The 23,672-nt window shown below is 35.2% G+C and overlaps 1 protein-coding gene across 4 annotated transcripts in view; it reads right to left on the bottom strand.

The window, feature by feature from the left end:
* Nucleotides 1–23,672, bottom strand: part of MYO6 (myosin VI) — an 81,203-nt gene that overhangs the window by 4,978 nt on the left and 52,553 nt on the right. For 2 of the 4 annotated variants that reach the window (XM_026845203.1, XM_026845204.1), the window contains 11 exons: nt 21,791–21,921; nt 21,582–21,659; nt 20,121–20,250; nt 18,237–18,327; nt 16,810–16,960; nt 15,262–15,470; nt 14,806–14,884; nt 12,472–12,632; nt 5,407–5,510; nt 3,930–4,061; nt 354–380 (listed from right to left, as the gene is read on the bottom strand). In XM_026845203.1, the coding sequence (XP_026701004.1) occupies nt 354–380; nt 3,930–4,061; nt 5,407–5,510; nt 12,472–12,632; nt 14,806–14,884; nt 15,262–15,470; nt 16,810–16,960; nt 18,237–18,327; nt 20,121–20,250; nt 21,582–21,659; nt 21,791–21,921 (1,293 nt within the window). The remainder of the gene's footprint in view (nt 1–353; nt 381–3,929; nt 4,062–5,406; nt 5,511–12,471; nt 12,633–14,805; nt 14,885–15,261; nt 15,471–16,809; nt 16,961–18,236; nt 18,328–20,120; nt 20,251–21,581; nt 21,660–21,790; nt 21,922–23,672) is intronic. The other 2 variants (XM_026845206.1, XM_026845207.1) reach the window with 1 other exon arrangement.

The raw sequence follows: 23,672 nt of genomic DNA, 5'->3' as shown, positions 1-23,672 counted from the left end.
GGGGGGGGGAGGGCTAAAAAAGAGAAAAAAATAGAAATGTATACCATCAAATAAAGGTTAAAGGTTATGGAAAGGTTATTTCATTCTCCCCATGACTGCTCAAATGGGTAGGATCTCATGAAGATAAGCAGTAAAATACATTCGTAAATTACTAGAACATATAATTATCATCAGTTGAATAACATTGCCAAATTGTAAAATAATTTTTTTGAACAATCAGATTCTATAATTTTTTTGAACAATCAGATTCTATGTATACATGTAGCAAAACACTGGATTAATTAATGTTAGTATAGAGCTCTCAAGTGTTCCTATTCTTCAAAGTTAGCTTAAATAACCACCTCCCCACTTACGTGAGTTGCTCAAAAATGGTGCAAAATCTGTGAACAAACATTACATGTTGAGCAAAACATAAAAGTGCTGATCCTTTATAAGTTATAGTTTCATTACCTCAACATTTTTCACCAATGCTCATGATAGACAAACGGAAATTCTAGTTACAAGATAAACACAGATGTTGGGCTAAGTATTTCTATTCATTTTCTGCTCACTGACATATATAAAACATCTCCTTTCCTCAAATTTCATAGATTTCCCACAACTATTTTCATCAGGATTTAATTTTGAAATTGATTACTTCAATTATTTGTGATAGCTGTTACAAAACTTTGGTTGCATACATGCTAAGCACAGATTGCCATAACAAATCTGTTAGTTAATTAACGTAGGACTTTTAATTTTTGACATTTCTGCTAGGAAGAAATTTTCAGACCTTTATTAATACCAAATCTGTCCATTCCAGTAATAATACACAAACCAGTGTTTAGCTTCTATACTGAATATATTAATTTAAATAAAGGATAACTGTAAAATTATCACATCAGTGAGAAGATGGAAAGAAGAAACTACATCATCTGAAGCACACATCCACTGACACCTGGACAATGTTTAGCTTAAACATAAAGAAAACAGAGTTTTTTCTTTTTACTACCTTCTCAAATCATTATAATACATAAATGTGAAATGCCCATATAGTGTAATTACAAAAGGAAGAATTACTTCTGACATTAATGAGAGTCTCTAAAGGTTGCCATCAGTGACTTTCTTCTGAACTGCAATGTTCTAACTTTTCCTCAGATATATGAAGCCATATTTCAAGAAAAGTAAAAAAAATGCAATGAAAAATATTGAAAAGAATGCTGTAAATGTCTAACTAAATGTGATGAGATCATGAATATTCCAAGCTTTATTTGCACAAACCCAAAGATTTTCTGCTTTTTGATACTTCCCATCAGCAATACTGAGCATGAATATTTATTTTACCCATTTAGCTCCAGACAGAACTTGCAAGCTCAAATTCAAATCAACCTACCACTTTGCAGAAGTGCTTCAAACGCCTTTTCCTGCTGTTTCAGCTATAAGCTTTCTTAAGCACTTAAACCCACGTTACTAGGCATGGCCACAAGGACCCATTCTTTGATAACACCTTTTCTAGGGGTCCAGATTTCACCTGCCATGTATGTGTACCAAAGTTCCCTGAAAAGCTCAAATTCTCAGGTAACGGTCAAGCACTGCATAACTCAGTAAATGAATCAAGGCGAAGGAGACACTTTTGTATAAACACCAACACTGAAAGTAGGGCACCTGCATACCCTGGGATCTGTATCCACCATGTCCCAGGACAATGCTCTAATCCCAGGCCAATGTGACTTTGGGGAGAGCATCCTCTCCCCATCTCCCCCTTCTTCTTCCTCTCCCATTAACTGTGTGCCAAGGAACAGAAGAATCATGGAACCACAAGACAGCAGGAAAGAGCTGACAATTATTTGCTGTGATTCTCTTAATTTCTTAGATTCCTTTTATAACAGACAATCACTGGACTTGGGGGGGATGGGGTGGTGAGAAAAAGAGTAACAATCCACTCTGCAAATATCACTCCAGAAACTGGGCACCTGATTTTCAGGTCCGGCAGTGTTAAAACATGGGAAGTCCTACACCTTCCTGTGAATTTAGAAGGTAGTCACTTACTGTCATTAGCACATCACTTTGACAATCAACACCCATCTGTGAAATCAGAAGAATGACAGTCTAATAAGAAAGCAGGGACTATGCAAAATTTGTCATCCCATAAAAATTGCAATGTCAACACTCACAGAATTTTTAAAGACAGAATGTAACCTGAAGTATCTAAGGTTTACACTGATGTAAATGAAGAAATCATTAGCACCTTTTAGAAGTCTATATACTTATATCCTACCAAACAATAAAAGCATGAGAAAAAAAACACCCTTATCACCAATACTTTTTGTTTTGTCTGGACCCCAAATGTAATAGTGAATTACATAACAGAGCATGATTCCTTCAAATCTTGCTTTTTACAACAGAAAAAAAAAAATCAGAAAAAAAAAAAGACATGCAATTCTCTGATAGATGGACTATTTGAGAATGGTCACAAGTGGTGTTCCCCAGAGCTCAGTACTGAGGCCAGTTCTGTTAATATCTTTATCAATGATCTGGACAAGGGGATCGAGTGCACCCTCAGTAAGTATGCAGACAACACCAAACTGGGTGGGAGTGTTGATCTGCTTGAGGGAAGCAAGGCTCTACAGAGGGGTCTGGACAGGCTGGATCAATGGGCTGAGGCCAATTGTACAAGGCTCAGTGCCAGGTCCTGCAACAGGGTCACAACAACCCCATGCAACACTGCAGGCTTGGGGAAGAGTGGCTGGAAGACTGCCCGGTGGAAAAGGACCTGGATGCTGGTTGACAGCCGGCTGAAGGGTTGCCAGCAGTGTGCTCAGGTGGCCAAGAAGGCCAATGGCATCCTGGCTTGTGTCAGCAATAGCGTGGCCAGCAGGGACAGGGAAGGGATCTAACCCTGTGGCACTGGTGAGGCCGCACCTCGATTCCTGTGTTCAGTTTTGGGCCCCTCACTCCAAAAAGGACATTGAATTACTCAAGTGTGTCCAGAGAAGGGCAACAAAGCTGGTGAAGGGTTTAGACTACAAGTCTTACGAGAAGTGCCTGAGGGAACTGGGGTTGTTTAGCTGTGAGAAAAGGAGGTTCAGGGTAGACCTTATCCCTGTCTCTACAAATACCTGAAAGGAGGTTGTGGCAAGGTTGTTGGTCTCTTTTCCCAAGTAACAAGCAATAGGACAAGAAGAAATGGCCTCAAGTTGTGATAGGGGAGGTTTAGACTGGATATTAGGAAAAATTTCTCCACCAAAAGGGTGGTTAAGCATTGGAATAGGCTGCCCAGGGAAGTCGTGGAGTCAGCATCCCTGAAGGGGTTTAAACGATGTGCAGATGTGGTGCTTCGAGACATGGTTTAGCGGTTGACTTGGCAGTGTTAGGCTAACAGCTGGACTCAATCTTAAAGTTCTTCTCCAACCCAAATGATTCAATTAAACTATTTTTAGAATCTCTATTCTATCCCTATGTCTAATTATCTGTTCTGAACTATCACTAAATACTCTCAGAAAGCAACATTTATACTTACAGAGGTCAGAACTAGTATGAGCAACCTTATAAACAAAGTCTCAGAAGTCTCAAAATGCAAACCACAGTTTCATTAATGGAAAACAATCTTTCTAAATCTTAAGTAGCACAGCAATAAACATTTAGCAAAAACACCTACAACTGCAACAGCAAATCAAGAACTATTTTAACAGATGAGTTGGTATGAGGAAAGGTTTTAGGGAGATCTATTCAGTACATGTATCTGGGTCTCCTAATAAATATTCTACTTTCTGCAAAGTATTTGCCAGTTCCAATCTGTTAAAAATATTTACCTTACATCAATATAAAAATACTCTTTAAAAACCCAAGAATTTCCTTCAACCTAGCAAAACCAAAAATTGATTCTAGAAATGTTTTCTTTAGAATACTGTCACCAAAATTATTATAAACACAAACATATCTCTCCTCACCATAGTCTGTGACTGATTTCGGAGCACGCTGTTCTGTTTCTGCATTGCGTTTCTTATTCTTGGATTTCCAAGCATGATATACCTTTAGCCTCCTGTGAAACTCTTCTCTGCAAGCTGCCAATAGTTCAATATCTGGCTCAAAAATGAGGAAGGAAGGGATGAGTGAGAAAAATCAGAAAAATTATTTATGAAATGCTTTTCTGTATTTCAGATCACATTGTAATGTTAATATGTTACAGTATAATATAATAAACCCTCATTCTCTGCAGCAACAGGGCCTGTATTTTATGGCCCAGAAAGTCCCCTGGAGTGCTATATATACTTTTCTCCTTTAAAGTAATGGCAGTCCCTAAAGTGTGTTCTTCTGAGATTTAGAGCAGTGAAATGCTACAAATAAAATTTTAATTTCACTAAATTTTCCCGTTGACATTACCACAAGCCAAGTAGTACAGAAACAGATAAAATTTCGCTGAACTTTATTTCTGCAACTGAAAAAACCAAAATCAGAAATTTGACTGCGCAGATCTAGGTTCTTTTTCTACTTTATTAAATATATTTTAATTTTGCTGAATTTCATGATACTAAGAGACTGAATGACTGCAAGGCTTTTTCATTAGTCACTTAAGACTATTCAAACTGGCTTCACTAAGGATGAACACTCATTAGCACCACGTATTACTGCTCCACCTATTTAGCCAAAAACACTGCTCCAGTCTTGCACATGTTAAAACGCAGAGACACAGTTCGGTTTTGGAGCTAACTTTGGGATTTAAATAGAGAGAATGGGTTTGTTTCCCATTTCTACATCCAGGGAGAAATTCTGAGTTATCTTAAATCAGAAATTAACAAACTGCTTTCAGTCAGAAGCAGGAACAAACAGTTATATTTAATAAAGGAATAATTCTTATCTGTTTCTATCTTCGTAACATCAGGGGAAAAGTAATTAATGTTACAACTGTGAGCTTCCCAAATGAAGTTACACATTTTGAAATTTAGAGAATAGTCTGAACATCTAAGACAGAAAATATTTTACACTGTGCTTTACATGACTTATTTACTTTTTTGTCATTTTGTGATTCTTGTGACAGTGAGAATTGATACCAAAAATTTCTTAGAACACACAAACTCTGCGTAAAGCACAACAACTATTATTCCTTTTGAGGAAATACATAAAACTGAGACAATTTAATTAAGAAATTATAACACGTGTTTTACAGCCCAAGCAGCTTAACATAATAAATAGATAATCAGTAAAGGAGGTAACAAAGAAAATTCTGTTTTCTCAATATGGAAATAGTTTAGTTTTCTGTTCTCTTTGGGGTAATAGAAACTTTTAAAATTAATCTCACATTCATTCAGACCTGAATAAATTAATGAGCAAGTTTTTATCTTTGCCATAGGAAGAAAGTAACACCTTTAGCAGAACTACAACTTGGCTTCTTTCTCAAATCAGAAATAGAAAAACCAAACAACTTACCACAGGATGTATTGATTGTATCACGAAGCTCTGCATATTTCCACTTGCTGAGATCATGCTTCTTAGTACCAGCAGCAGCTTTTGTGGCTTGAACTGAAGGACCCCTACAATTTTTTTTTTTTAAAAAAAAGGTGTCTTTTCAAGTATAAAACAGTAATTGTTACAAAACGAGGGAACAGATCCCCCAATCAACACTGCAGCATGCTTATTACAATGAAAATCAGCAACAGAGGGACTGAATTCAAAGGCAAAGTACCATATTGTTTTCAAGATGCTTAAATGATTGAGAGAAAGTGAAAGCATCTTTTATGTCTAAAAATCCTATAGTAATTTGATTGACTGCCTACAGATTAAAAGGAATTGTCATTAATAGTTAGGACTTATGTGTGAAAAGATGCATATTCTATTTATGTATACCTCACCCCACGCTGGTGAATATTATTCTTAGTACTAGTCAAGATGCAGCAGACAACAAAGAGCGGCCATATACACTTTTAGTTCCATTTGAAAAACAGATGAGGAAAAATATTTCTGAAGTAGATAAGAAAGAAGAAAAGGCATTTCCTCTGCTGTTTAAAACTGGATAAGGAAAAAATCCTTGTTCCTAGACTAGAAAAAATATTTCATGTCTGACAAAAGTCTAATGAGAGAAATAAATCAAATTAATTCTATATAAATTGTGTAGTAGCTGTCTGAGAACAGGAATATTTATTTGGGGGGGGGGGAGAAACAAGAGATACCAAGGAAAAAAAGACACTCAGAAAAAACAGCTGGCCAATATAGAAAGACTTGTACAGAAACAGTGTTTTTCAAAGGTAAAAAGTATCAGTCATGTATGTAGTATGCAATAAAGTCAACAGCAAATGCAAATGACAAATTGTTACTAACATCTCCATCATCATTAACAGTATGTACAAGGTTATCCATGTAATAAACAAACATATGTATAGGTATAAAGATAAATCTGAAGTATTTTTCGTTTTTCTTAAAAATTGCATGGATAAGTGGTGGAAGACTTCTCCCTCAAGAACAGTAAACCTCTCATGGATTATTCGCACATAAACTAAATTCAAAATGCTTACATACAGTGACAGTCAGAATACTTTTTAAACTCTAAGGAATTCAAGACCAGACACATAATTTTTTATCAAACTCTGCTAATGCCCATGACTAAGAACATGAGGCAAACTGAATTATCTTTCAGGATCTGAGAGGATTTGTTCAGAAGAAACTAGACTTTAACAGGGTAGCAAAATGCTCAATTGCACTATGTCACAGGAAAAATTAACAGCATGAAAAACACAAGAAACGAGGCCTTATCATTTGAAGGCTGTTTGTGCAGCAATATCTTTGTGGGACTCTTACATTATTACAGTACTTATTAGTGTATACAGTGAATATTAAAGTTTATTTTTCCATAAAGGTCTCATGTGGTACTATGAAGTTTTATATTGTTTACTTTCCCTTTTTAGTTAACAGGTTATAAATACATTTTATGTGAAAAATTCCTCTATACAGATATAGCAGTTTTGAAAGCAGAAATAACAAATGCAAGTTTCATAAAATAAAACAATGTTTAACTAAATGTTGTTCTTAATAGTAACTGAACCATCTCTTCAAATGTAATTAAAACTACAGAATCGTACTGTTTCTTACAGTATCAGCTTAATTATACCTACTCATACTACTAATCCTAGTCAACACACAGCTTCCTGTTATGGTATGTGAGAAGTCTGACTTTTAATCAGTACATAGCTGAGGGACGGGAACTTTTCCTCACCCTTACCACTACTTTAAGTATAAAATTAATCATTAGACAAAGAGTCTCCTTCAGAATATATATTTTAGTATTTTTTTATCACTGGCATACCTGTAGGACATTAAAGGATTGCTGCTACATGTAATTTCCCCTGCCTGGTGTCTAACCTCCTTGAACCTAATTTGACAAATCCTAAGGATTTTCCTTAATTAGCAACACTACTCACCACTCTAAGAGTTTGTTACATAATTTATAGTAGCAGAACTAGGCTGTAAGATCTCTGGTTAAACTAGTAATCTTTAAGAATGCTAATCCAATTGAACAGCTTAGTCTTTTTGTTACAGTACTGCTCTGCACTCTGCAGATCACGCTTTTGTTTTCTACATGACTTTAAGCACGACATCGTGGCAGTAAGAGCAACATCATACTTGACAATCAGTCTTCACCGCTAAACTGGACAAAGTTATGTATCAAACACTTTCAGACTTTAAAAAAAAAAAAAAAAAAAAATCGACCTCAAGTCAAAAATTTCAAGTAAATGAAAAGTGAAAAAAATTTAATTAAACAAGCATGCAATAAGAAGTATTGCATTTCTAATTCAATCAAAACACAAAGCCTCCTATTTTGCCCCAGAGTTTCATGATTTTTTGGCACATTAAGAATTGGCCATTGTCATTGGAACTACATCAATATATGCAATATACACTCTAGCTATCTAAATTCACATGCTAACTTAATTACACACAACATTGTTTATTCCTATTCTTAAAATACCACTGCAAGAAACAAATCTAGTTAACAGCTGCATTCTCAATTATCAAGGCTACAACTAGAAAAGCCATCAATCATGCAATACCAATAATCTTCTGACTATATATATACAGCATTGTAGCTTGTTTAACAACAGATTCACTTTTTAAAACTCTAAACAATTTTGCTTCCTATGTAAGCTTCAGAAAATCAATGTCAAAAGGTTATTTCTGTCCTCAAGTCACACAAAACACTTTTTAATGTCTCATTGATATGGAGGACATTATGACAATTTCTTTCAAGAGAGAATTAGTATTCTAACACAAACCACTACAAGACTGTTCCAGTAGAATTGTATTCAGATCTAAACCTGCATTCTCCTTTCCCTCTGCACTGTACATAAAATCTTGCATTAGCATTCAAGAAATCTCAGAAGGAGATTTTGTTTAGATGTCTTAAGGGAAGTTTTAAAATAATTTTAATATGGTAATTTTTAAAAATGCTGTTATTTGCAGGGAATTATAACTAGAATATTTTTCTTACTAAAAACACTGTTACATTAACATTAAATAGCTTCATGAACTCTATGTTAAATCTGGAGAAATACTTCTTTGAAAGATGTAGAGCCTAGTTTTCTATTATTGTTATAAGAAAGGTGAAAAGATAAGTGAGCTGGCGGAATATTATCAAAATTACATAAAATACCACGGTAGTGAGCTATTCTTGTTCCTTTTTTATATAATCAATTAAAATAGCAGAAAAATAATTGCTGAAAAACAGTGTGGATAAAGGAAATTTATCTGAAAGAAATTTCCTTATCTGCTTAGCATTTAAAAAGAACCAGATTCCATTAATTTCCACTCCATAATAATACAACCCATTTCGTGTTTGATTTGTTTTTATAAAATGATTGATTCATTTGGTGTCGTCTTCTCACCTACCTAGACAATATTTCTGACATTTCTGTGGCCATTTGTTCCCTACAAGAAAATTGATAAATAAGCATAAAGCAAACATTAATAAAGACACCCTTTATAACTGCGCAAGTCTCTTGCCAACCAAAATGAAGCTAATTCGAGTGCACAAAAAAAATGGCTACTTATTTTAAATAATTTCCATTCCAACACATATATACACAGCCCTGATTCTGTAAAGTGCAACAGATCATACAGGACAGTGAAAAACAGATGGTATGTGAAAAAGTTTACACTAATTATACAACCACCTTTAAATAGATATTATTAGGTATATTAGATTATTAATTTATTAGACATAATCAAAATAGTAGATATAAGGCATTAGAAACTGATTTAACATTTATAGATTCACACTAATAAAGATCATTACGGGGTATTAGTTATTAAGAGAACAATATCAATTTCTTTTGAATTAGTGTTGGGGGTTTTTTATTAGAGCATTCAAATGGAAAAAAAAGCCATACGCAGTCATTTGCAGCTTTGTTCCATTGGCTCTGAAAGTAGAAGATATTTATGTTAGATAAAGTACTTCCTAGTTATCTTTCTAATAATCTGAAGTGGGAAAAGGTGGGTCATAGTATTTCCTGTTCTCTCACATCTTATTTAATATCTTACTTTTTTTTTTTTTTCTTTGTACTGAGAAACAGGTTTATATAGACTTCTTTTCTTCACCTTTCTCATTCAATCATCGCTAAATTATTTGTAAAATGTTAAATTTTGATAACCTGGAAAAAAATGTACAAGTAAAAACTTCCCCTACCCTTTCTCTCCCTCACCACACCATCTTTCAACATCAAAGATTTTTAGACATGCTACTGATATGTTTTATGCCTGGATAAGCTTATCACAAGAAATAATAGCAATCATGTAGATAGCTACTCTGGGAACAGGACAGATAGATTCCTCATACAAGCTGTGAAAAGACACTGAATCTAACTGCCACACTGAAGACCCACAGACATGTGTAGCACTGAATAAGCTACAAATCAGAACTGTTTTGAACTGTGCCAACACAACACACAGAACAGATATATTCAAGACACCTTCACTGAGGCTAGCTTATTTTGGTGCTATATGTTATATGTTTTAATAAGCTACATAAATGAAAAATATAGCACAGTTGAAAACATAGATCTATTACTTAACTAATTTTTGCTATGAACTTCTGTTAATTTACCCATAGGTTCAGTAAAGCCCTTTTTATACATGCTTTCAAATTCTGGGTGAGTAATAAAATTGGATAAAGCTAGGAGAGGTCCAATATACCCAGCAGGGAATAAGGACAAATTAAAATGTTGGATCTACTGCCAGAAAAAACACTTTTCTTTTTTGACAGAAGTTAACAAGTAAATTTTCCAAACAAACTACTCATACAAAGCTTTAAATATCTATGAAAATTAATGGCAAATGCAGCAAGGTACTGAGGAGAAAAGAAATAAAGTAGAGACTACTCATTTTCGAATATGACAACACGCAAGTATCACATATTCCTTAAAAATGGGCAAAATACAAGAGTTCCTTCAAAGTGGCACATAAAAACCACCTTGTTCTTACTATTTTCATTCCACAGATAGTACAGCACAATGGAAAATAAACTTTTATTCATGCCAATGCGTGAGCCTGAAACAATTTTTTAAAAAACTGTGTGAAACCTAAGTCACAGTGAATTCAGTGTATCTTATGACAATATGCAAGCATCAAATCCAGAAGATGGCAGAATATAACTTCCTTAGACTCTAGTAAAACTTTAATTGGTATCAATTAAAATAAGTCCTGAGAATTTATGTTTAATCTATTAAATTACATGTTTTGTTCTAACAAATATATAGTTTTAATTTCAGAGAATTCCCACAGTTTCTACCTTTAAGCCAACTCCTGCAGCTAGGTAGAAATCTACCCTTGGATTTCAGTAGAAGATAATGGGATCTGGGGAATTTTTAGTTTATTTTTAAACCAAAACAAAATTAAATCAAAAGTGAAATTAAAATAACTTTCTTCAGTCTTTGGACATGCTTAAAGCTCTTTGAAGTAGACTGCAGAAACAGAAGGAAAATAATTTGCTAATGAGCTAAAAAGGAATCATGTAAGCAGAAAAATATATGTTACTTTTTTTCTAGATTTATATGTATCCTTGTTCAAGAAAGGATTTACATTGCTATGTTAACTTCCTCAGACCATTCCACACTTTGCAATCATTCAGAAGAGAGTCTTCGTTCTCCTACCGCTAGCTACACAGCAGAGAGAAACTGGCAGTCATAACGACCAGGATGATTAGTTCATCATCCATTCTGGGACTACAAAGGAAGAAAAATACAAGGATCACCCATGAGCAGTAGGAAACACTGTGGAGATTAGAGCTTCACTGACAGAAAAGTTACTGAATTCTCTAAGGCCTTCTAGTCTATTGCCTCCTTTTGTTCATATTTAAGAGAAGGTTGCCAGGTTGCAACACCACAGTGACTTTGGGTTTACCTTCAAAGTATTGCACCGATTTCCAAACAGGGGAGATATGAAAATCTCCAGAATACTGTCTGTGTAACTCTTGGACATCCAACTGAGCATATTATCTCAGACAATATGATGGCTAATATTTAACTGAGAGCAAAATCACAATAATTTTAGTGGAAGTAACTAAAAATCAATATTGTACATGACAAAAAAAGACCTAGATATCTCATATAGGCATGCAGTTATTAAAAAAAAGCATAGATCTAGATAAGATTTGAGTAGCAAAGAGAACACATCCGTGAGCTTGAAATTCCATGGAAACACATGGGATTTTCTTACACCCCTTCTTTCAGCAATGATAAACTGAGTAGACTAGCACTAACGATGTCACCAATGACGTGATCATGTTCCTAAGCCCCTTTATGCAATTTGACCAATAAGCACCATTTTTACTGGAACTTCTAAAGTTGCTTCTAAGGCAACACCCTTTACACAGAAAGAGCTCCTGCTTTGGAGGCAGTGTGGATCTCTGGATCTCTGGAAAGCCAAGGATTTCTTACGACACATCAAACAATTCACACAAAACATTTAAGACAACATTTAATTTTCAAGCCCATCTATGTTAAATATATTCATTCCACTTTAAAAAACTTACCAGTCAGGATGCAAATATAACTACTATTTCTGCATTCAAAGAGGGCTTTTCATTAAAAGAAAACACATACAAATTCACACTATACTACTGGAACCATCAAGCAACAGAAAACATATATTTTATTATTACTTATCAATGAAGAAATTCTATTCACTACTTTAAATTAGTCATAAAAATCGTAATTTAAACTGGTTGCCATCCTTGCCAGAACTCAGAGAGAAACTGCAGTTGTATTCATAAGCACCTACTAAATTACTGATGTGGCAAGATGTAAAATGAAGAAAGCCTTATACAAAAAGCAATCCATTTCTAACAAATTTCACAAGTTAATTTGAAAAATATTCCAATACACTTGAAAGGGCCATTTCATTAATGCAAAAATACATAAAACCAACAAGAAAGTAGTCTTCTCAAAGGGATCAGGATAGGAAGACCACACACACACAAAGGAGAAATGTAACTACTTAACCCCATACCTGCGCAATCCTAAATCAAGCTGAGCCTCATCACTGATGAGTTCTGCCTCACTCTGGGCAATTCTCATTGCAAGTTCATGATCACGACGTTCCTGTTCAAGCACTGCCTGGTGCTGGGTTTCCTCTTCCCGTTCTCTAGCTAGCTGTGCCTCAATTTCAGCCTGTTTTATAAAAAAAACGCCTTTAACCTTACACCAAATCAAAACCAAAACGCTACATAATTATTAGAAAAACATGCCAAGTAGTACATTTACAGCTTTCAAAACATGCAAAATTCACATAAATGAAAAAGTAACAGCATTAGTATTTAGTTTAACCTAACAAAACTCGAACAGCTACAGACTGCATCTTGGTTTTCATACAGTTTATCAAATCATTATTGACCACCACTCATATTATCTTTCCAAATTAACGTGCCAATCAATTGTTCCTTATTTAAAAAACACATGAAGCTTTTTGTTAGCTATTATGAAAATTACCCTTCAAAAGGTTTTAGAATCATTAGAGCTCAGATGATACAGAGCCATATGGTTACTCCTCCACAGCACTAATACAGTACTCCCTTAATATTCTGCACCTGGCATTACAGGACTTTGCAATAGGCATTGCTTTGCATATAGGTCCATGGTTCATTTTGAAAAAAACATCAAGACAAACACTGAAATCCTCTGTGGACCTGATCTGGCTTTGAATTTAAGCAAATGGTATAATTCCAATTTACTGCAATGCAGAAGCAATCCAGATACACTGCCTCTGCAGAGCAAAACTATAATTCCAGTTCACCGTCATTATTTAACAAAGGGCAAGACACACACAGTAAGTAAAACAAGACCACCTAATTCATACTTCTGAAAGTAATACACACCAAGGCTTAGCAGTGCCCTTCTTGGTGCCCAAAAGTCAACAAAGGAGACAAAGTCAGTTCCTACTCATCATCATGAATTTGCACCACTAAAGCAACACAGTAACACCAGAGACTTTACCCTATGAATCGCATTTTTGATTAGCTGATAAGCAACAACCACTGGGAAGAGAGATAATGAATAATTAACTGTACATAGAAGAAAGAAATACCCTCCTGGATTACATATATGCTTTGTATCCAAATGCAGTGTTTCTAAGTAAAAGTGTAAATTACATTCTGCACTGCAGATATCCACATCTTGGAAACAAGGAAACATAAATAAAATCCCTAGTGATGCTCATAGTGCTGGCAGACCAAGCTTCTAAACGTTCTGGCAACAGGCCATCTTGCTCTCTCAGTGGACAAAGTTTAATCCATTTAAACTGACCCTGAATGGAAACTTACCCTATGAATTTCTCAAAAAATACTAGGCATATCTGCAATGGTCTCTAAGGAATGATTTAGAGACTAACCAAATAGCAACTTACTCTTTTTATGTTTAAATTCTGCAAGCTCATAGAGCTTATTATTCTGATACAGGTGACAAACAGGAACACAGGAACGATTCAACTTTCACCAAAGTCAGGCTGTAATCTCTCTGTGAGTTCTAGGGACTTGTTTATCAAAAATGAGGGTGAGGTGATAGAAAAGAGTATGCTGACACAACGAGGATATAAGCAGTGCTAGGCTAACTCCAGGGATAACAAGATACAGGACAAAAATTCAGCTTCTGATTAATCATAGATAGGGCTTAAAAGAGTCTGTAAATATCAGTGACCACAGTCATCCAAGACAAGAGGAAAACAAAGGCATAGGGGCCAAACACACATCAGAGTGAGAGTTCATGATGGGATCAGTAAGAAGCATCAGGAATCAAGGGGGAGGGGTGGAGGGGCTGGGCTCAAACTGTGTGTATTTGTTCTACATGAGCAAGGGGCTATGAGAGACAGTCCTGTATCCTATCATGATTACAAATATTCTGAAAGTGTTTACAGTTAAACTGGTACATGGCACAGCCTGAGTCCAGATGTAACTTCTAGTAAGAGAGCAAACTTGCCTGACATGGAACACCTGCAAAAACTTCAAAGGGCTAACTAGGATTCTCCAGTGTTGTGTATTTTTAACTTTAAAATAACTTTAAAAAGAAATGCACCCCTACTCAGAAGACATGAACTTGTATGTGAACTAGAAATAGGTGATTTGCATTGGGATGCCCTAATTATGATTTTTGCCTTACATTTACTACTAAAGCAACACTGCTGAATGACTGTGAGACATGCATTTATAAAATAAAGCCACTAGACTCAGTGGAGAACCTAAACTGTGAAAAAGATTTTTAAAAAATTAAAAAACAAACAAAAATACCCACCAAGAAAAAAAAAAAAACAACAAAAAAAACCACAGAACCCACACACAGCTAAAACATTAACCTGAATACGCTTTTCTTCATCTTCCCTCTTTTTCCTCTCTTCCTCTTCCTGTTTCCTCTTTGCCTCAATCTCAGATTTCCTATTACAAAATAGGAAGAAGAAATGAAAACATACTATTACAATGCAAGTGAACAAGATAGAGGAAAGCATCTTCCATAAAACTGAATGGTAATCCAGAAGTCAGTAGTCCTGATGAAAGGACACTACATGCAAAGTCAAGAAACTTCCCAAGCCCATCTGTATTTCCAGCTGCATCATGTATTTTTTTTTCCACACTTCTATGATTACACACTCTATTCTAACTACACTTACCTCATAAATCACTGGGAAAGGAAACATTTTAACACTGCATACCACACCAAGAGACTCCCTTTAAGCATATGAGTATTAGAAATGACCTCATTAACGTGCCTTTCCTATTCTCATTCTACAACCAGCAATTTATTCAAGACTCACAGACGTCTTTCCTCTTCTTCCTTCCTTCGTTGTTGTTCTTCCTCTTCACGTCTCTTTCTTTCTTTTTCCATTTCCTCCTGGATGCGTCTCAGCCTTTCTGCTTCCTCCTCTTGCTGTTTCTTCTTTTGCAGTGCACTTAGAAGCTGCTCTGAACTTCTAACTAGAGCATCATATTCTTTCTGTATCTGTTCCCTAGTCATTATAGTGGTCTGTAAAATGAAATAGAGGGGATTATATTCTTTTACATTTATAGTTCACTTTAAAAAAAATGTGTATTTAAAAAGATTAAGTGAAATGAGAGCATTAAGCAGTATAATTATATACACATTTGAGGGTGGGAGAGCTTGAACACATCCTTCCCTTTCTTTCTAAAATCCTGGGGATGCATTCCTCTCTCATATAAAACCATACAAAGTCATCTCCATTTTATCACTGAAATTAAACTTGGCTTCCCTTTAAAATGTGACTTCATTTTTTATACCTTGCAGTTTTAAGCAACAGAAATTAATTCTTACCACGCTAAGATGAAAACTAAGGACTTCCTCTTTTGTGTTGTGTTCTTAGCTGCTAAGTGGTTATTTACAACTCTGCCCTTATTGTCATAGCACAGAATAGTTTTTCTTACTATGTGTGCAAACACTCAGTAGAAGTACTGGACCATGCCATGACTAACTTTTTTTAAAAAGGTATTAGTAGCAAATAACAGGTTGAAAATACTTAAAACAATAGCATTTGCTACATATGTTCTCAAACCTCATTGGCAGCTATAACTTAATTTCATTTTGCAATTCACATTGATGTATAATAATAAAACCATGATATGGGGTATTTGCTGACCTTTTCTGAGGGTGTATAATGATGATAATCGAATTATTTTTATTAAGAAGGGAACTATAAGTAGAGAGATTAACCCTATTATCTTTTCAACACTGATTTTAAATAGAAAAATCTTAATATGGTACACTAGAAAAAGCTATAATACTTCATGAAACAGAAGTTCAACACACAATTTTTTTTCTAATATTAATAAATCCCAGTGTGCTTTCATTTTGTCTGTGTACTTTTGCAGTAAGAAACTGAGAACTATAGACCCTGAAGCATAATCAGCAAGCTGAATTTTCTTTATTACCAAGTCTGAAAAAAAAATTTTTAATGGAATATAAATCACTCTGTGATAAAACCTTGTATGTTTCAGCCCTGATTAATTAAAAACATTGCCAATATTAATTACTCCAATAATAAAAGCTATGAGCAAATTATTAACAACACTTGTCTAACAATATCAACGGGCATTTTTGCTTTAAATTCTCCAGTGCCAATTTTGAAACACACATAATAATACCAAAGTAGACATATGCACCCAGTTTCAGGATTCACTTCAGTTACATTCACAAATAATTTTAAACAGTTTACCCAGTGGCTCTGAAAATTAAGACCTCTGTATTAAAATGTCTTTTCTATTAAGAAAAATACACTGGCCTTCTAGTTTAGATTAAGTTTTTAAAAGACTCCAGTAATATGAAACTATTTATCTGATTATGATCACACCTTAATTTTGGTCATTGAAGCATCAATAGAATACTCCAGCTCCTTGACTTGCTTGCTTGTCTCCACCTTCCCCTCCTTCAGAGCACTTACTACTTCATTAAATCTATCAAGTCTTTTCTTCAGCTTACGCACTTTTATCAGGCCATCAATGCTGTGAAAGGAAGACAGTTTATTTGTATCTTGAGATGTTTTTATAAGGTGATATTTTTAAAACTACCACTACTCACTCACATGAAAGAGGTAGATAGGAGAGACAAGGTATGCCTTCTGATAAAACTCACCCTCTTTTTTGAAATTCAAACATTATCACATGAAGTAACTAAGCAATGGAGCTTTTTGGAAACAATAATTTAAAATTATTGGCAGACAGCAACTCAAAATGAAAAAATGCATTTTTATTTTGAGAATCAGTATGGAGTTGTTTTATTCTTTTTTTCCTCAGTAACAAATCATTAGTATCCACCAGAGGATTTTGACTGGAGTGGATAAAGGTTGAGTTAGGCCACTTACTCAATAAGCAATAATGGGACTGAATCAGATAAAACTTAACTACACAGGAGGGAACCCAGTCATTAGATCCCACAGGGAACAAAAAGTCTGGAGAAAAGAGTAGTCCAGGAAAACTTGGACCTTTTTTAAAGAACTAATACTGAAGGCCACACACACAAGTTACAATTCTGCAGAGACAGTCTTTCTAGAAAGAAATTCTTGAACTGGGATTCAGGGAAAAAAAACAACACAAAAAGTAGAAACTAAATCAAATGATGAGTATATTTGACTTAACATAAATCAAAAAGATGAGTACAGAACAGCTTAAAAACTGGGTTTTGGACAGATATGCCAAGGCACAAAATGAAAACTATCAAAGAATGTAAAAGAACACATTTTGCAAGAACCCCATCATTAAAGAATGGAGAGCTGGATCTCTATTAAAGAACAAAAACATGTCAGCAAAGCTTAATGACCAAAGTGATTTTTTTTTCATCACTAGTCCATGCAGTCAGATTAAAGCTAATGGAATTATCTAATTTCAAGAGGAGACAAGACAGACAGAACACAGCAATATTTTTAAGAAAAAAAAAAAAAAAAAAAAAAAATGAGGAAGGTGTGAATGGGTAAAGGAGAAAAATTAATGAATTCATATCTCACGTAGAGAGACTTAACTAAGGATTTCCAATAACGAGGCTATCATTGAAGGATTTTATGAACAAAGTGCTAAACATCTCTTAGGAAAGGTTCAGATTTAGTCTATTCATCCTTGGGAAAGAGAAGAGGAACACAGCACCTCTCTAAGTCTCTTTTAGTCATAGTTAGCATCATTCTATGAGTTCAGATATATTTAGTTAAGCATAGTAAATCACCAGTTTATATTAGTAAGAAAATATTATTCAAAATCAATTTTCTTCAACCAAGAAATATCCTCTTACCGTGGTTTGTGCTTTCTCTTGCAAAGCCACATACGAATAGTCTTTTGTATTTTAATGCAAGCACTGGCTCGATATTTTATCTTATTTTTCACTGTAAACACACAGAAGATACTGAGACTCAATGGTTTATATAGTTAAATACAACTCCTATATTACTCACAGCTCAAAACTGTATGTAGAAAACACGTGCTTGAGAGCTAGGTCTATACCACAACCATAAGACTTACAACAGACACAGCAGACAACAGAATTCACAATCCTGAGGCAGGCATAGAGGCTCCCACCCAAAACAAACAGGAAGAATTAAGCGCGTGCACACTCACATGTGTTCACCGCCCCTCACCACTCCGGGTTCACAGACATAATACCCACAGTTAAAGGTCACTGGACCTAGCAAGCAGGAAATGCTCAGCTCCAAGCTGAAGTCCTTTGCTGAAAAGGTAATCAAGTAGCCAATATCTTCTAGAGATAATTAAGTGGCTGCAACTTTGCTGAGCATTTCTCTGCAATACTGAAATTAAAGAACACAAAATAAAACCTCCAGCTGCTGTTGTTCTAATACAGTCTTCATCTAAAGGCTCCAATGACTGGGACCAGGAGGCAAGTTAAAGAATAACATCAAGGCACAAGCACAAGCACATGTGCCGAGTAGCTCAGAAGTGCAATAATAATAAATGCAGTTTTTGCATATCTACTGAAGGGAACATAGATGCTGAAGGATACATGCTGCCTTTAGCCAACATCTGAGCATATGGTTTGTTACCACAGTGATATTTATCTACTGGACTTAACTGATCACAAAGATGCACTCCCCGTTTTGTGTATCTCTTTCAGCTTTATTTTTTTGATAAAATTAGCTTCTACCTTCCTATAAAACACTAAAAAAAGTAAGGCACATCAAACCAGCATATAATTTCCCTGGGTTTCTATTTTTTGGACATAATGACAAACGTTTTGTCCTTTCTGAGAAATAGACTAAATGGCAAAAATTTCCAGGTCAAAAACATGATTTCAGTGTTACAGTTTCTGATGTCTGAAACCTATATGATAAGAATTCACAAATTCTATTTGCCCCCATATAAACAGCAACAAATGGTATCCATGACATATGTAGATGTCACGACTGTGCTGGCCCAAATGCACAGCCATAAGGCATGAGACCTTTATGCTTTTCTTCCCCATCTTAATGTGTACTTTGCACCCTCCATGTTATTATTGATCTCTGACATCCTGCATCAGATCTTTCCTCAGCTCCCAGACATCTTTACTGAAGCACCCCAGAGGCAGTAATCTGTATTTCTTACCACCTCATTCCTACTCTGCACAGTAAACTGGGCAGGCCAAGCACTGGGAAATTGCGTATCAATAGTGATAGGCACTTAGTTGCTTATTGGCAGTAATTGCTGGAGTGGAGATGTTTGCTCCATAATTTATGTCACTACTTTTGAAGATGCAGTTTCTGTCTGCAGATGATGACCTCTGTGCAGGCCCTTCCCAGAACTAAATGACTCCATGTTGTCAGCTGAGAGTTGATCTACTGGTCTTTCATGATGATACAGAAGTCTCTCCCCTGCAAGACTTGTGGTAACTAGTTATTTCTTTGCAAGTGTTCTGCAAGTGTTTACCCAGGCATCAGTGAGTACTCAAGCAGACTGGACACAGGAGACTGGTGGTGGGTCGTATGGCCCGATTTGAAAAACCTCTGCTCTAAGACCAACTGAATATACCTAACGAAGCATAAAAAAAATCTCACCAACCTTGAAATCAATTACACAGATTTCCATATGTAACCATCTGCTATACATGTCCTTGGCTACATTTCAAGGTGATAAAAATTGCTTTGCTATATTTAACAAACATTTTAATAAAAGATAAAATACATACATTTAATCACTGAGAGAGAACACCACTGAGCTTTCTTCCAGCGACTGCAGATAAGCCAGTGATTCACTCGTTTAACTAGCTCTGCTAAGTGATCTGGATCAGACTTCATTATCTGATCAAACTCTGCAAACTAAATAGTAATAAAAAAAAAAAAAAGTTTTACAAATTAGGAGAACAGAGAGTGTTAGACATTATTATTTAAGAGCATGTTGAGTTAAAAAGGTAAAATATTTTTAATATCAACTGAATGTTATCATTACATCAGCTTTCAATTAATTCAAGTGAGCAGGTATGTCTGGCGTTACCTCATTCTTTAATGATAGCAGAAATGACTACTGGTATTTTTTGTTTGTTTAATTGATGTGCAGTTAGCATTTTGAGTAATCCAAACATTCATTAAGCACTAAATACTTATTGCCAAAATTAAAAAAAAAAAATTGTTTCTCTACATCCTAAACACTTACTCTGGCCTTCTACAACTTCAACACCTTTAATTCTGTATCTGGGAAAAAATAAAGCCCTGAAAGCACTTCTCAGTTTTTAACCTTTGTATAAGAGTCCGACTAAAGGCAACCTTTTCTGAAAATACCACACTTCTAATTTTTGGTAATTATGACAGTAAGAACATTCTTCTGGAACAGTAATTTTCCTTTCTAGTAGCAACTCCTCCCTACTTCATAGAATCACAGAATGGTTTAGGTTGGAAGGGATGTTAAAGATCATCTAGTTCCAACACCCCTGCCATGGACAGGGACACCTTCCACTAGACCAGGCTGCTCAAAGCCCCGTCCAGCCTGGCCTTGAACACTGCCAGGGAGGGGGCAGCCACAGCTTCTCTGGGCAACCTGTGCCAGTGTCTCACCACTCTCACAGTGAATAATTTCTTCCTTATATCTAATCTAAATCTACCCTCTTTCATTTTAAAACCATTACCCCTTGTCCTATCACTACAATCTCTGATAAAAGAGTCCCTCCCCATCTTTTCTGTAGCTACCCCCTTCCTGGAAGGCCACTACAAGGTCTCCCCGGAGCCTTCACTTCTCCAGGCTGAACAACCACAACTCTCTCCACCTGTCTTCACAGAAGACATGCTCTCCATAGCAGCAGCAATGCTCAGAATCACAGAAAGGGATTTAAACTATAAACAGATTTTACTAGAAAACATCTTTTCTTTGCTCTGACTTGCTCTTTTTAATAGTCAGCATAAGGCTTATGTGTCTCATAGAATGTGTGGGAATACAAACACTGCATTAGGAATACAACAGCAGTAGCAACAAGACTATGAAATCAATTTTATCAGTATTGAATTTTTTCATAGAAAATTAATAGTATTTACAAAAAAACCTGGGCAACCTTATTTAAACTGGACACATTTTAGCAATGTGTTGAACAATGTCACCTGCAGAGATCCCTTCCAATCAAAATTATTCTAAGATTCATGGATTCCAAGAGAAACATTACCTTGCCGGGTCTGAAAAACACCTTGGTTAGCCCAAATTTATAATCATTTTCATTCAATCCCAAGGCTTTAAATAGTGCCTGAAATACAGAGAACAGTTATGAATATATTCTGCCTCCTTAAAAAAAAAAAAAGTTCAAAACACACACAAAAAAAGCCCACAATACATTTTCTGTCCTGGATGATCTAGAAGAATTAATTTCTTTCTTACCTTGCAGAAAAGCCTAGGATCCAGTCGAGCTAATTTTTCAGGCAAGTATTTCTTGTACATATTATACAGTTCATGAAATGAAGCTCGCGAAGGGAAACCACCTTGCATTAAATCCAGAACTGACACCATTCCTAAATTCGTAGAAACACATGAACAAAAGCTGCTATCAGTAAAAGGAAAATGAAGCAATTATTTTTATGATAACCAGTAGTTTATGACATGAGCCTCAAAGACATTGTTCAGAGACTAAACCACAAAGTTCAGCTGGGACTTGATCCAGTCTCTAACATTTCTTGATCATGTGATCATTCACAAGAAGTTAATACTGAACAGATGAGAAGAGCCCATAAAATTTTCTCCCTGTTTGAGAGGTAACACGCAATCATGCAGAGGACTTTTTTTCCTAATATTTCTTCTAAATATTTTTTTCATTTCAGCAGACTTGACATTTCCATTTTTAGAGAAAAAAACAACTCCAACCAGGCTTTTCATCATGTCAATGATATTAGTGAGATGTGGTGCAGTACTAGGTATCAGCTAAGATATAATTTTAACATCCCAAATACTGCTACCACATTTTGAATGCAACTAGGACATTAGTAAAGCACAGACACAAAGTCAGTAAAAGATTCAAATTACTTCAAACAGCAAAGACCATGCCATTTTTTGCCTATGCCAGTTTTTGCTTGCTGCTTTAACTCTCAAGAGATCTTGCATAAAAATTTTAAAGTTAGCTATTAATTTGTGGTTGCTGTCTTTAAACTTAACCTTTTGCATATTTGCTTTCAAGGAAAATTCGATTCGTTTACACTGTCTTCGTTTTTCAAAAAATACTTTATACCATTACATCTTGCTCTTTTAAAAACATGTTATAACTTTGGTTTACTAGATTAAGCTTCAATTAATGTTGCTAAAGAAACCACATATGGATAAGTGAGCCTGTAAGACTACTGTAAAAATACTGCAGTTGTTAGGAGGGGGAGTTAATTTGTTAGTTTTTCCTCTCTGACATGCCAAATGCTGTTAACCTGATACCTTCTACTAACAATGTTAATGGAATTCTAATTTTTGAAAAGTTGTTAAGCTTTTGTGATGATAGCATGACATGTTAAACACATGGGTTTGTCAAAACATCAGTTGCAGAACCTGGAAGCATCCTGACTTCAAAAAGAGAAAAAAATTAAACACAAGCTACTAAAAATACAGAAAAGGGGGAAAAAATATTGAAGCACTTTGATGAACTAACACCCTGTGAAGAATGACAATACCAGCACTCTAATTCCCAAGCAAGCAGTTCCTTCCACTTCACGTTCAATGAGGCATAAGCAAAACTGCTAATAGTCACTCTTTAAAATAAAGCTGTAAAATCGAATAGCATCTAGCATTTCAAGAATAATAAAATCATAACACTGAAATCTGTAGTATACAAAGCAACAGCAAAGACTATGTTGAAGTGCCCTCATTGGAAGTTCAGCTCCAAATCAAATTAACAGTGGTATAAAGAAATTTTGAGAAAGTAAAACAATACAATTTTACTGTATCAAATTATCCATAAAATCAAAGAAAACAGGTGTGTTTCAATTATTAGATATCTCCGCTAATACTGACTGCCTCTAAGTGCACACAGGAGTTTCTAACGCTTCAACTGTCGAAGTAATTTAAAGGAATTCTATTGCTCTGGACTGAACTGCTGCCCTATTAACTTTGTGAGCAACACAAAAATGTGGGATTCATCTCCAGGTCAGGAAATCTGAATTTATACCAATATATGGTATAGTGTATATATATATATATATTTATATATTGGTATGTGTATATATATATATATATATATATATATATATATATATACACACACACACATATGTTGAACTACATGAAG

The sequence above is a fragment of the Athene cunicularia genome (genome assembly GCF_003259725.1).
Source record: "Athene cunicularia isolate RWA chromosome 3 unlocalized genomic scaffold, athCun1 chr3_part1, whole genome shotgun sequence".
NCBI lineage: Eukaryota > Metazoa > Chordata > Aves > Strigiformes > Strigidae > Athene > Athene cunicularia.
This window is presented reverse-complemented; position numbering and strand designations above follow the sequence as displayed.